Source organism: Struthio camelus, chromosome 12, assembly GCF_040807025.1.
Source record: "Struthio camelus isolate bStrCam1 chromosome 12, bStrCam1.hap1, whole genome shotgun sequence".
NCBI classification, from domain to species: domain Eukaryota; kingdom Metazoa; phylum Chordata; class Aves; order Struthioniformes; family Struthionidae; genus Struthio; species Struthio camelus.
In genome coordinates, this window is record NC_090953.1 from 4948082 (window position 1) to 4961876 (window position 13795).

At 37.4% G+C, this 13795-nt stretch overlaps 1 protein-coding gene across 6 annotated transcripts in view; it reads right to left on the reverse strand.

The window, feature by feature from the left end:
- The window catches only part of MEF2A (myocyte enhancer factor 2A), a 96851-nt gene that overhangs the window by 10918 nt on the left and 72138 nt on the right, over positions 1-13795 (reverse strand). For 4 of the 6 annotated variants that reach the window (XM_068957857.1, XM_068957859.1, XM_068957856.1 and 1 more), the window contains exons 7-8: positions 5342-5532; positions 3621-3644 (exon numbers count right to left, since the gene is read on the reverse strand). In XM_068957857.1, the coding sequence (XP_068813958.1) occupies positions 3621-3644; positions 5342-5532 (215 nt within the window). The remainder of the gene's footprint in view (positions 1-3620; positions 3645-5341; positions 5533-13795) is intronic. The other 2 variants (XM_068957858.1, XM_068957860.1) reach the window with 1 other exon arrangement.

Below are 13795 nucleotides of genomic sequence, written 5' to 3' on the forward strand. Positions count from 1 at the left end.
TTGAAACACAAATCCTTTTTGTCTGGATGGATTTTCTGCTACAAAATATTTCAAATGCTAAACCAAATCGATCTTGGCAAACTAAAATGAAAAATGAATTAACACTCACTGGTCCCCTTCCCCTGCATGCAGACGTCAACAGTGTTAATTTGAGTTACAGGACAACTCTACCATTTTCAGAAGTTCTTCAGTGATTTAAAAGTTTTAAGTCTCATTTTTAAAGGGGATTTAAGGCACATGGTGAGGTGCAGTTCCATTAGAAAAAAAGAGATTCCCATTTTCCAGTTACTTATCTCATTTTCAAAATTTAAGCTGCCAGCTTTGGCACTGTGCTAACTGCACCTGTACTAAGAGAAACAGAGCTCTTCTCAATTTTTGTGTCGGCAAGACCTCGATGATAAGATAATCCTGCAGTTCCCGTGCTTCCTGAGAAACTGAAAGTACGTATTATAATGCAGATTTGTTTTAAAGCACACGACCTTTCAGTTCACACAGAACACATGTGCTTTTTGACAGGAAAAAAGGCTAAACTATATTGTCTCAGATTTTCTGCTCTAACTGTAGGCGTGAACTGGCCTTTTAATAACAGTCTTTATATGCCATACACTGGAATGAACATCTGTAGCAAACATATCATTCAAATTAAGCCCTTCAACAAAATTTGCTGTTTAGAAAATCACAGGTTGAAAGTTTTACTTAAATATTGTGGTGAATACCACCAGAGAGCACAGCTACTCCGCCACAAAATGCACTGGTATTCAGGAAGGCACCTTGAAACCTTTTTTCAAAATATGCAGTTCAACACCACTGAACCTCGCCAGATGGTGACAAGAGCAGGCAGCACTGCATTCTTATTCTTAAACAAGACATGCTTATAGTTTTACCTACAGATATCTTTACTTTACTTTCCCTGTATTCTGTATTTGTGTATCTCAAAGAAACATTTGAGATCAAGGGAGCTAAATTTCAAACTACTTTAAATGCTTTTTTAAAAGCAATCTTCCTTCTATCTCCGAAAAAAATATATTTGCTGTAATAGCAGCTTTTCAAGTCTTTGGGAGAATTTCCTAACTTTAAATGAATGAGGGAACGTTATTACTTTTTCTCATTTAGGGCAGACATACAAATATTTCAGTATCTGCAGTACTTTATTTTTTCTCCACTCTGATCTTGAAAGAGTGAGCAATATTAAAAATGCATGTTTCCCTTTATAATAATAATGGAATGAGCAGGTACAGAAAGATGGCTCTACTCGATTTAAGCTAAAACTTGCAAAGATGAATAGAGGGCCATCAATGCTGGACTTGTATCTTTTCAGTTTAAAAAAAGAAAAAGTATATCACAGCTACCATGTTAAAATTGGCCACTATCCTCCATTAGCTACAACCTTCTGATCGCCATTTTATCTGGATGCCGTGGAAAGCTCACCTTTGAGGCTCATAAATAAGAATCTGGAGACTATTTTGAATGGTTTTTTTCCGCAAAGAGGTACCTACTTTGCTTCAGGCTTCCCAGATTTCAAAAGCCCTACAGTCAAAGAGAAAGTCCCACTGATATTCTACATAATTTATCCTTTTAAATCACTCATGTACTTCTGAAAATCTCCACTAGGCCAAGTTTATTTGACATAAAGATATGTTATTGAAGCAGATTTTTGTGTCTGTCAGAAATTGACCTTTTTCCAAAGGTTTCTTGGATGGCAGCCTATAAAGTTGGGATTAGTGTATAATGGAAAAGTTAGAGGCGCATACTGGGAAACAATCCAGACCAAAGGATTTCCCCATGGGGATTTTTTTTTTTTTTTTGGAGTGGCTAATAAATCTGGTTTTCTGAGGAGACTTATTTCTGAATATAACTCCTAAACACTCAGCCATACAAAGCCACTGAGAAACATTTCAACGTGTCTAACGTTTCTTGTACTCGGCAACTCGGTCAATCAGGAAGATTTGCGACATCTTTCACAATTGTTTTTAACTAGTGCAAACGATAGCAGTAAGAGGAAGAATTTGATCCCTGCTATTGTTGCTATCCTCCTCTGTTTTACATATTTTAAGTATTTTTAGTTCCAGCCAGCCAGAACTAATGTTCACAGACATGATTTGGAACTGTTTCCTAGCATTAATTAGCATGATAAGGGAGGTAACGTTACAGGTGTACTTCGCACTTCTTTACGATGTTTAGGAGTTTTTGTTTGAGAAAGATGCTACCACTTTCCTTTTTTGTGTACTTTTCCTTTTTTGTTGTTTCCTTTTTTTTTTCCCTTTTTTTCCTTTTTTGTTTTCTAACAGACGAGCCCCTCTTTATAACCACTAGAGGGCCCACTCGACATATAGCATCCATAACTCAAAATACTCTTTGTTAAGTCACACCATTTCACACCGCAAAGAGCACAGCAATTCTAACGGTTAGCAATACCTCAACTCAAGTGACTTTACATCATTCCAATGATATTGCTATTAAATGGGATTTTTTATGTTGACTTAAAGTTCTACGTCTTGTACTGGAAGCCAGACACCTCGATAAAGGTGAGAAAAATACATATGACACAGCTGTTTATCTCAGCTCAATTAGCAAGTTATTCCAATAAAACGATTTAAAAAAAAAAAACTTAAATACTGGCTTTTTAAAAATCATTTCCTCTTATTGACTTTTGTAAATCTATTGCTCATGTTTAAGGTAAAAAAAAAAAAAAAATCAAGCAAACAACAGCATGCATTCATTAAGAAATTTATCTAAATCACTACATTCCCCATGCTTTCATGCAACCAGAGCCTCATATTAGCAACAGGTCCATGTTCAAAAACAAATCAAGGTGCATGACTTGCAGAATTCTCTGTGTAGCTTTACAGTCACACTCTGATGCAGCACCCTTTGCATGATTTGTGCTGCAGCAGCTAAATAATTTGCAAACTGCTCTAAAAATAAGTTACGAATTATTTTAGCCTTATGTTATTTTCCAGACAGAATGCCAAATGTTAAAACCTTTTGGAAAAAATAGAAAAACACAAATCCCCAGAGTTTCCTGTCAAAACCAGAATATCTTTCCACTGGAAAAAGGTAGAATTATTCTTTTGCAATTCTCTGTTTCTTTTGGTAAACAGGGAACACCCCTGTGGTTTGATAATCTCACGCAGGATGAAATAATTCTAAACTCTAAAAAGGTGACCTCACCAGCAATGATGTAATCTCCATGAAAGTAAGGGAAGTAATACAGGGCTTGTGTTACAATCTGAAGAACTTCATGAGTGAAGCCACTTTCTAAAAATATTTCCATAATTTAGGGGACTATAAATGGTTATTTATATTTTCTTAAAACTCAAAAGCATCCTATATACATGGACAGTTACTCTGTAAGGCTCTTTTCCAATGTTCCCTCCGAGAAAAATAAAAAGTTTTTTCAGAAAAAACAGAAGTTTACAAATAGAAAATGCTAGACTTTGGATGTGTTGTCAACTTGAATTGGTGGGGTTTTGGTTTCGGTAAGACAAATATATTTTTGTCTGCTACTAAGGGAACACTGGAATTACTTAAAATACGTCATGAAACTACAGTTTAAAAACTGTAGTAGAAGAAGTTTTCAGCATCTTGCTCTGTCTCATCAAACACGAGCCCAAACTCACCAACTCCAATTCATCCTCCTCCGACTGTACTCAGCAAACAAGAGGGATAACACAGTTACTAACAATAGCATTGCTTTCAAAAACGAAAGAAAAAGTCACGTTCGTGCTTCAGGATTTTTACACGTTTTCATTAGCAATGTGAATTTCCCACCTGATTCTGTAAGTAACGCTATTAGCAAGTATAATACTTTACGTAATTTAGAGCAATTAATAAAAAATACTGTACTGAAAAGACACACACCATGGTGAAATTAATGCAGAAAGAGCTACTAAAAGAAAAGGACATAACGACACACTGACGTCATATGGAGACAGGGAACACATCAGTTTCTGGCAGAACTGATCCAATAAACGTCTAGGTCAGTAACAAAATATTTTTCACGCATAATCATCATGCCATCCAGGCACCTCTACTCTGAAATATCTTTCCAATTTCCCCAAGAAAGAGACAAAAACTAAATTGAATTGTATGTCATTCTTGAGAATGAAACAGTAAATACGTACTGTATACTACTAATATTAGAACTACTGTATTACAAATATCCTCATGTATCTGTTTCTACTAAATTTGAAAGTATAGTTTTCACTTTAAAAATCAGTATGTTTCCTTCTATCTTCTATACTTTGGTATTCCTAGACAACCTAAAACTTTAGTAACTGTTACTCCAAACCTTACCGCATCTTCTGTTGCTCAGATTGATTGTGTATGATTTAGCGTTTAATACCAGTAATAATTGTAACCACTTGTAGTATCTTGAAAACACAGAACTCTATAGATAGGTCTTATATTATTTATCCCCCCTGCTCCTTCCGGTTACGGTTCATCCTTCCATATTCAGAAAAACAGAAAACGTACACACAGATGTTCAAAATTTCTACCTGACTATGAAAGACTAAAGACCAAAGGATTTGGCCAACCAAATTAATGGAAGAACTGAGTAACACTCTTCCCTGATAGGCCTGTTCTGGCCTCTGTGCTGAGGAGGCCTCATGTCTGACGTGTAACTGGTGTGCTATGCTAAACCTAGGCTGAGCAAACATTACTACCCACATGCCAAACTGCAGTGTAGTATTGAAAAGTAAACAAATAGCAACTAAGGACTGATCCTCGTTACTCTTTTGTGCCTTCACTGAAGACGCAAGACATCACTGAAGCAGCCAACAGAGGACGTGAGAGGTTACATTCCAGCACGCTATGCCAAACAAGGTATTCCTCTCAGACCATAATTTCCACTAAGCCACATTTCACGCCCTACAAACATTACAGCCTAGGAAAAACAGATATGTGTGTGCTTCGGGTCACGTTAATGCTGCTCACGTTACCAGTAAGATCAACTATTCCTGCATAGAATAATACATAATCCTTTTAAAAACTCAATTCCCCAACCCGACAGATTTCCCAGTACCAACCAGTCAGAGAGATGACAAATAAAAACCACAAAGCTCAAATCTTTGTCTCTAGGATTGCACTCTAACCACATTTAGGTCAGATGACTATTTTATATTTAAGAAAAAAAAAAAGTCTTAAAATGTACTTTCTCCAAGGAAGAAATGTATAACTTAATATAATTTTTATTAGTAAAAATTCTGAACGCAAAGGCCTTTCTATTGCGATAACGTACAGTAAGCGCTTGAGATGGTTTGTCCCTGTGCACAGGAACAGAACGCTTCGTTTTTACCCTAAACGTAAAGCCAACTACAGAACAAATGTTTTAACTTACCAATGGTGGCATCATACCCTTGCTGGAGGGCGGGATGACAACACGGAGGTCTGGTTTGCGATTGTTCATTCCAAGATTACCTCCTCCAGGCGGAGGTGGAGACTTTGTAGGCATGACTTTGCCTAAGCCATTCCCACCACCAGTAGTTCCAAGTAGACTTGGTGAGGCGCGAGAGTTCACAAACCCATTTCCTGAAAGAGGAAAAACAAGTGCACCTTAATACTGAAGGGAAGAAGTAATACAAAATTTTAGTCAGATGTACAAAAGGCATAATATTACTTCCATGAAATTTTCAATAGCAAACTTTTCACAATAGGAACAGCAAAGAATAATCATACAAACAAGAAATGCTCTTACCAGAAGACCAGTACGTAAAGGTAGTATCACATCAAGGGCATATTGTAGCAGATTAAATGGTGAGAAGGGCATATTGTCAAAGAAGTATTTCTAATATCTGATTTTTTTATTTTGCCCTTTGAAGTTCTTCCAGGCAAAGCTAGCAAAAAAAGCGTACCCTATTTCACCCCACAGCCCCACAGGGAACCTGAACTGTAGTGCACTGTTGCCTCTGTGAACAAAAAAACAGCCCCTGAAGTCTCCAATTCTAAAACGTCGTCTTTAAGTATAAGATCTACAAGATTCCAGGATCTATCCTCTAATAACAGTAATTTCAGTCTCAAAAATATACACTGTCTGATTATTATATTTAGCAAGGATGAGGAGAACAAATCCATCTTCTCAACATTCATTCCAAGCTCTGGGCAGAGACATACATATCAGCTATGTCCATCAATTTATTTTACACAGGTGTTTTGCCCCCTTACTCCTGATACTCATCAAGGGGGAATTAGACAAGCCAGAGCCTCCAGGTGCTGACTGTCAGCCCCGAAATCTCCAAAACATACTGTGCTCAAGATATAGGCCTTAGATCTCACTCAAAATAGGTCAGAAAAAAGTAACGGGACACTAAAACAATTATGTGCATTGGTATTCTGTTTTCCTGTAGCAATTTACACAGGCACTTATCATGTTAATTGAAACATACTTTCAGATACTCTTTGAAAGCTGCATTCCAACAATTTTATCAGATTTTTTTAGCAGCAACTTCCAAAGTACACACACCTTATTCAGCTGCAAATTAAAAAAAAAAATTGTAAATGAGGGAATTTTACAACAGGGAGAGGCAAACTCTATGGTTCACACTACAGAACTTGTGCATATGAGTGTATGAATAGGTACAATTTATAATGAGATTATGTTTATGCTAGCCGTTCCAGTTATGAAAGTGGCCTTTATAGTCATAATTCAGGGGCAAGCCTATTACACAAAGCTCACTTTGTGTGAAATTCTCTTCTAATAGCCTGTAGCGCCATACCGGCATGAATTTTGTACTATTATTCTAATTTGACTAGGCCCCTGTGCTCAATCTAATTTTATTACATCAAGTACACATTAATTTAAAGGCAATTAAAATAAGAAAGTTGTCACTGTCACGTTCTACTATCTCTAGCAAAATTTCTAACGCCTTTAAAAGCTCATCAAGAACGAAGAGCAATAAAACCTATCAGTAGAACAGTACAACACTTGATAAAGGTGACTGGTACCAATCAGCTACTTAGCTAACAAAGGCTGAGAACCTGTAAATTCACCAGGATGTTAATGAGGAAGCATCCTCTATTAGCACTGACCCTTGTTACATTTTTTGGGGGGGGGGGGGGGGGGAGGAGGGGGGGAAAGGAACCTGCCAAAGGCCATTTTCATCTTTTCCCTTCCCCCCTAAGTGGAATCCTGTGTCTTAATTGCTGTTTTATAAAAGTCTTTCAGAATATCCTCAGATCAGTTACAATTCTTAACGTTAATCTTCCGGGTTTTTTCCATAGTTAAATTTATAAAAACAAATTAAACTACAGCTAAACATTTTTAAAGAAAAAAATCTGAACATGGGTGGAACTTGCTAATCTGAAAGTAGCAATCACAGTATCCTCATTCACAGTTGGATGAGCAGTAAATTCCCAGTTTAAGGTCAGCACTGCAAGTTCTGGCTTTACTTTGTTTGCGGATTTCCTACTCTGCCAAAACCTGACCAAACAAGGAGGATCTGATACATCCCTTGGGTTTTTCAAGGCTAAGAGGGAGGAGTCTTTTCCAACTTAGTATTTTCGCATAGCCTTTGTACAAGAGGTATGGGAATCCTTTTCTGGGAGAATTCTACCATTTTTTCAAAGATCATGTGGGAAAGTCGGGATACAATGACAGCAGAGAGAACAAAAAGCTTTTCACATCAGCATTCTTCCTTCTGTATTAAGGACCACTGCAAAAACATATTTCATTTTAACATTCTTTAGCAGGGAACAGCAGAATTTATTGGGATGCCTTGAGGTTGGTGATAAAACTAAGCTAAAGCAGCTGTCAAGTTTGCTTGCAGTTGAAAACACAGGTTAGAGCTGGATGTACTTTTGCATGCCTGGAGAAATCTGGTACCTGTTTGTCAATTGTTAGTTGGTGTGCCACGATTTGCACAGGGCTCCAGTAAAAAACGAAACAAAAAAAGCCGAATCCACACAGACTTGGTTTATTTGTGAATTACTACTGCAGGTGTCCGGGTTGCTTTATTTGGTTAGGACACAGGAAAACAAAAAACAGCGCGTAAGATGAAATACATAAAGTAACGACAAGGTTAATGTTTTAAGAGCGCCACAGCCAGGTTGCACAGAAAAAGCAACCAAAAAAAACCAGTTGAAAAAGAGCAACGAAGTTCTCGCTCCCTCCAATGCACTTGAAACTGAGGCGGTTTTGTTAACAACACTTAGGCATCAGCATATATCCATTGCAAATGAGCGTACGCATTAGCTACAAGCAGCCTATGCCGCATCAGGGTGCAAGACAAATCTCATACAGTGAATATGAGTGTATAAATTAAGTGGATCTGGAAACATACGTGAGAGTAAAAATTATTTGAAAATTGCATAAATTTGATGCAACTATAGCCTAAGAAAATTGTCACAGAAGGCTTCTTTTATCAAAATTACTAGTACTTTTAAAGGCCTTGTTATTAAAAAAAGTCTCTGTTTAATGATAAATATACATTTTATTACTCACTAGGCTGTCAACATTAGCACACACACACACACACATATATATATAGCAATGCTATGTTTTTTGAAACTTCAGAACAATAACATTTTTTATAAACAATGGACTTCTGTGCAGTATTTTCATCTATCCTGTGATACCATTTCCTGCCCTCTGTTTTCAAGCATTTTGGTAGCTCATGTGTTAAATCTGGACAGTGTCTTGCTTCCACACCCAATACAGTCATTTCCTGTAGCCCTTATTACAAGGCTCTGCCAGTCCTTCAGAAACGTTTCACGCTCTTAATGGTGCTGTCAAAAACAACAAACTTCTTGCCATTGCCTTCTCTGCATAGGATCATTCAGCAGCAGCGCAAGCAGAGTCAAGGCTTTTGCTGTCAAAAAGCTGAGCTTTTTTTTTTTTTTTTTTTTAAGAACAAAATATGAGCATTTAGAAAGTGTCACAGATGAGAAAAACAAAAATGTCATAGATGTGCAATACTAGAGGTGTTAATTAACAAAACAGCGGCCCTCTGATAGATGGTCTGTGCTTGTTCTTCATAACAAAAACTGAGGTACCTAGATCTATTACTCATATGCTAGGGCTGCAAACACGCTGTAGAATATTCATTTTTATATGAAATTTAAAGTACTTTTCTGCTGTTAAAAATCCAGTAAGAAAAATCAAATTACAAGTAAAGACTGAAAGGACAACTAAAAGCACAGTATTTCTTAGAGTAAGGTCATGAGCCAGAAACAGATAATGATTACAGGATGATGCAACTGTACGGCAGGTTGCCAAACTGAAGCTTTAATAACCCCATAAATTCCACTTACTATTTTGTGCAATACAGAAGTACCTTCTACCCCACTCACTATAGATCTTCCCCCAAACACAATTACTTTTATATTTAAAAACACTATCAAATTGAAAAATAGAAACAGGATATAAAATCCTATGCAAGTGTAAATTAAAACTACTGCTTTTACTTCCATCACAAGGGTTTTATTAAACTGTAATTTTTTTTAAAACAGACTACAAAAGCATTTTCAAAATACATATTTGAAAAATAGACACCAATGCAGAGGATAAAAGCCCTCAGTTATAGGAGTGATTTTAAACAAAGATGAAAGTTACAATTTAATGAGATTCTATCACAATAAGCCCACTTCTTGTTTGGTCAAAAACTTGATTTAACCTTGAAATAGCTTCTTCTCTGAAGATACATACTAAAACCCAGCCATTTTAACAACTGTATACCAGTGCCTTCCGAAACTTAATACAGCTTAATCTCATTTATTGTCCTGCAGCCCAAGATGTAGCATTCAATTATATCAGGCAGGCTAATATTTCACTATATAAATCACATCACCTGGAAAAAAATGAAGACACATGGATGGAAAGTACTCCATGTTCTTATTACTACTCTAGGAATAAATTGGTGTCATTGATGCCATTAATCTTTTTTTGTGCTTCAGCTTTGGAGAAACTGAATGGTTGTAAATAGTTGGGGAAAATAATCATGGGCAACCAAATAAGCAATACAAGATAAAGCAAAGATGAGAATTGTAGTACATAAATATTTATCCATCAAATAACTTCACATAACCTGACAAAAGTTACATACTTTGAAATTTCTAAGTAAACTGGAAATGGTGTGGGCAAGAAGACATCATTTCAGTACGTGCACAGAATATGAAAAGTCTATTTAAGAAAAATATTTACATGTAGGATCTTCAAAGAAAGTATTGCAAGTAAATATGACAATAGCATTTCTACGTGCCTTACTTGCTATAGTTGCTTTTTTTGGGAGAATGCTAACTTCAAACAGAAATTAAATAACCTGCAGTTTGTACCACTTTCAGCTCCACACAACAGAAATCACTGCTGATTTTAACATCACTTCAGAAAGCCTAAGTTCTCCACTAGCGTTGGAAATACTTTATTACAACATCTCAAAGAAGTTAAATATATTTATCCCCACTGACCTTTAAACATCAATAATGCTATGCTTAGAATTAAAGTATACCTTTGACAACAGTGTAAGATTTTGGAACCAGATAACCATAAAAGACTTATACTTTTAAAGGCAGTATTTCAGATATTAAAACAAAACAAAAGAGAAAGATAACGCATGACTTTGAAACTCAAGGGAAGGCTTATTTATGTTAAGAAACTAAAAAAAGGACTCATTTTCCAGGCGGCTGGAAATTTTTGTGCCTGCAGCTATATGCAAGGACAAGATAAATTCTAACTATTTTTGAAAATTTTAAGACCACCTTCTATAGGATGGGGATTACTATTCAGAACGCAACAGCAAATTTAAAATGAAAGCATATTGCTTTTATATCTAAATGTTATTCAGCTGCGGTGAAAAATCAGCAGTGGCAATTAGATGCCTGTTCGGTCATTTGTCAACTAAACCGTTTGCAGTCAATGAAATGAGATTTGTACTTGCTGAACTTGTTGCTTTCTATACATTCTAGGCAAAGCCAATGTAAAGAAGAGAGGGCAGAACTGTCAATATTAACAGTTATCAGAACTTCTGAGGGCATGTCCTGCAGTATCAGGCCAAGCTGACGTTCACACAAACAAATATGCTGCAGAACTTTCATTCAGCTGGGTAGATTAATAATTTGCTATGCACGTAGCAAATTCCAAGCAGAATTCTCTTGCATCTTCTCATAAAACAGAAATTTTTGGAAAGTTAATGAACACACCTAACAGCATATGAGATTTCAAGAGTACTTCATGGGCAGAAATGACCTCATGTGGACATGTGGCTTCCGGGAGATCTTGTTTAAAAAAAAAAAAAAAAAAATTCTACTAAAATATTTTCCATGCCAATTTCAGCCAGTTGTTTCCTGTGAGCTGATCTAATCAGATCATGATGGATGGATCAAACTTTGTTATGTGCTGACAACTGGGTCTGTGTCTATCAAAGGGAGAAGGGTTCAGCCTGCACTCTGCCAACCAGCTGGTCTGTAGTCCACTTTCAGTAGTCCTTTTCCTCAAGAACAACTTGGAAGCGGTAGGCTGGAAGTGTAAACAGGATGCTCTCAGACTTCCTCAGGGATCCTTCAACTTCTTCCTTAGAGAAGGGTGAAGCACTGACTGTTGCATTTACCTGGGTAACCGTGAAGATCAGAGTAAGGCGGAATGATAGGCCAATACTACTGAGATTACAGAGTAAAAACCCTTGTCCACTGCATTTAACATCACTCAAACATATATTCTTAAGCCAAATCCCTCGCAGTACAAGCTAGGAAGTGAGAAGCTCTGTCTTGTGTAAGACACTGTGGCAGATACTAACCTGTCCCACTGAAGATAAAGTATAACATACTAGGAGTACCACCAGGAACTCACAAGTAGGAACACACTCAAGGATTAGAGCTGCTTTCCTAAGATACCCCTTCACAACAACAGCGCTAGCCTGTTTATCTGATGCAGATGATACAGAGATTTGGGGGGGGGGGGGGGGGGGGGTTTGCTGGCAGCACCGGGAGAAGAAAGTCTCTTCCTTAAGCAAGAGTGATAGCTAGCATCACTCCACTTTCAAGCAAAATTCCTGCAAGAGGTAGGTTTTCCAGAGTTAGTGGAACACTTCTAATTGGGGCAAGCACAATAACATGAATGGAAAGATATGTACAGAAAGTTGTTTTATTATTGAAGCCCTCTGGTGTCCTATTTTAAGAATTGTAGCGCATTAGGCAAGTGACTTAGACGACTTGTGAAAGACCAGGATGAAAAATTCTTTTATCTTCTGACACGGAGAAAAAGCTCACCCAATCAGAGAAGCCCTCAAGATAAAGTGGGGATGGTCTTTTACAGTTCCCTGTCTTGGTCCCTTACCAGCAATATATAAGGCAGCTTATACTTGTATGCAAACTGTCAATTGCATCTCTGCATAATCTTTCCTGAGGTCAGGAAACCACAATAAAAGACCACAGATGATCTAGATCCAGTACTTATATGTTCTTAATAGGGATCCAGTAGCTCACTGGACGCGGTCGTTCAAACAGTGATATCCTTCAGCTCCACTCCAAAGAAATTCAATATTCCTAAAGTTACTTCACATTCTCAGAATCCGAAGATCAGCAAAGACGTTAGAGAGGGCATGACTCTGGAACAAAGAGGGGAAATTCGAGTACTCGAGAAGACTAGGTCTTTCTTATCTGTTCTCATTGATGGTAAAATTGCAAGAGAAAAGATAATTTCCCAGAAGATGAGCTGACTCCATAAATTGCACTATTGACTGGAAGAACTACTTTACTAAGATAGGCATAGACAGATAATATTGTGTCCTTGCAAGATCATAAGGATCTTCCAGGTGCAACAGCTTCTTTAAAATCACCTAGGACTGAGAACTTAGGAAACTCACAGTCCAGAGGTATCAGGGTTTACGGTTTTCACGCAGCCTTGGCAAGGAAGGCCATAAACCTAATTTACACCCCAGGTTTTTTGCATGATTCTACTTCTATACCGTAAGTGAAAGGCGTGGAAGAGGAAGCAGCAAGTGGCAAACAGTGGTACACCTTTTAAGCCTTTCCAATTCCAAGAGTCCCTGAGGATGGGACAATTTCACTGACAGGGCTCTAACACTGCAAATCTCTGGAAAACTCAAGGTGTAGTACCAAATCTACTGGAAGATAGCGAAGCAGACCTCCTCAAAAACATATGAAGGTGAATGGACCGTCAAGTGTCCTTTATGTTCAAAGTCACAGAGGCTCTCCCTCACACTCGGGTATTCTGAGCAAGTAAAGCCATACTTTGGCTAACTACAGCCTTCTGAAGGAAATAAAGTAGACACACAGCTTGTGTTCAAAGCCTTGATGATGTTGACAACACACAGCAAATTGTACACATCCTGGGGGAGGTGAGATTCCTGAAGCATATTTGATGCCAATCCCAAATTTAGCAGGGTTTAACACTGACCACGGGCAACAGCACAAGGAAAATTCTAGCTCTAAAACGTCTAACTTGGTTAACAGAAGAAATGAATTAGCTCAGGAGCAAAGGCAGTAAGTCATAATGCAGGACATTTTTCTCCTTTCAAAACTGTTACATACTGGCCAAATGAAAAACATTTGGTGGATGCTTTCACATGATGGGTTAAACTTTGAAAAATATTATAAAATAAAAACACTTTTTCAGAGTTATGGCAGCTGCATGTGAAAAAAGCTCCCAGTACTTACAAAACGATCGCAGGGTTTGCCATTCTTGGCATTAAAAGCCACCTACCAATATTTGCCACCATGCACAAGTATTTTCTCATTGGAAAAAGCTGTTTTCAACAAAAAAGTGGTAAGTGGACAGATGGAACATTAAAGCAAATCACATCAATTCCAATCAACTTACGCAGGATGTGAGAAAAAGCGTATG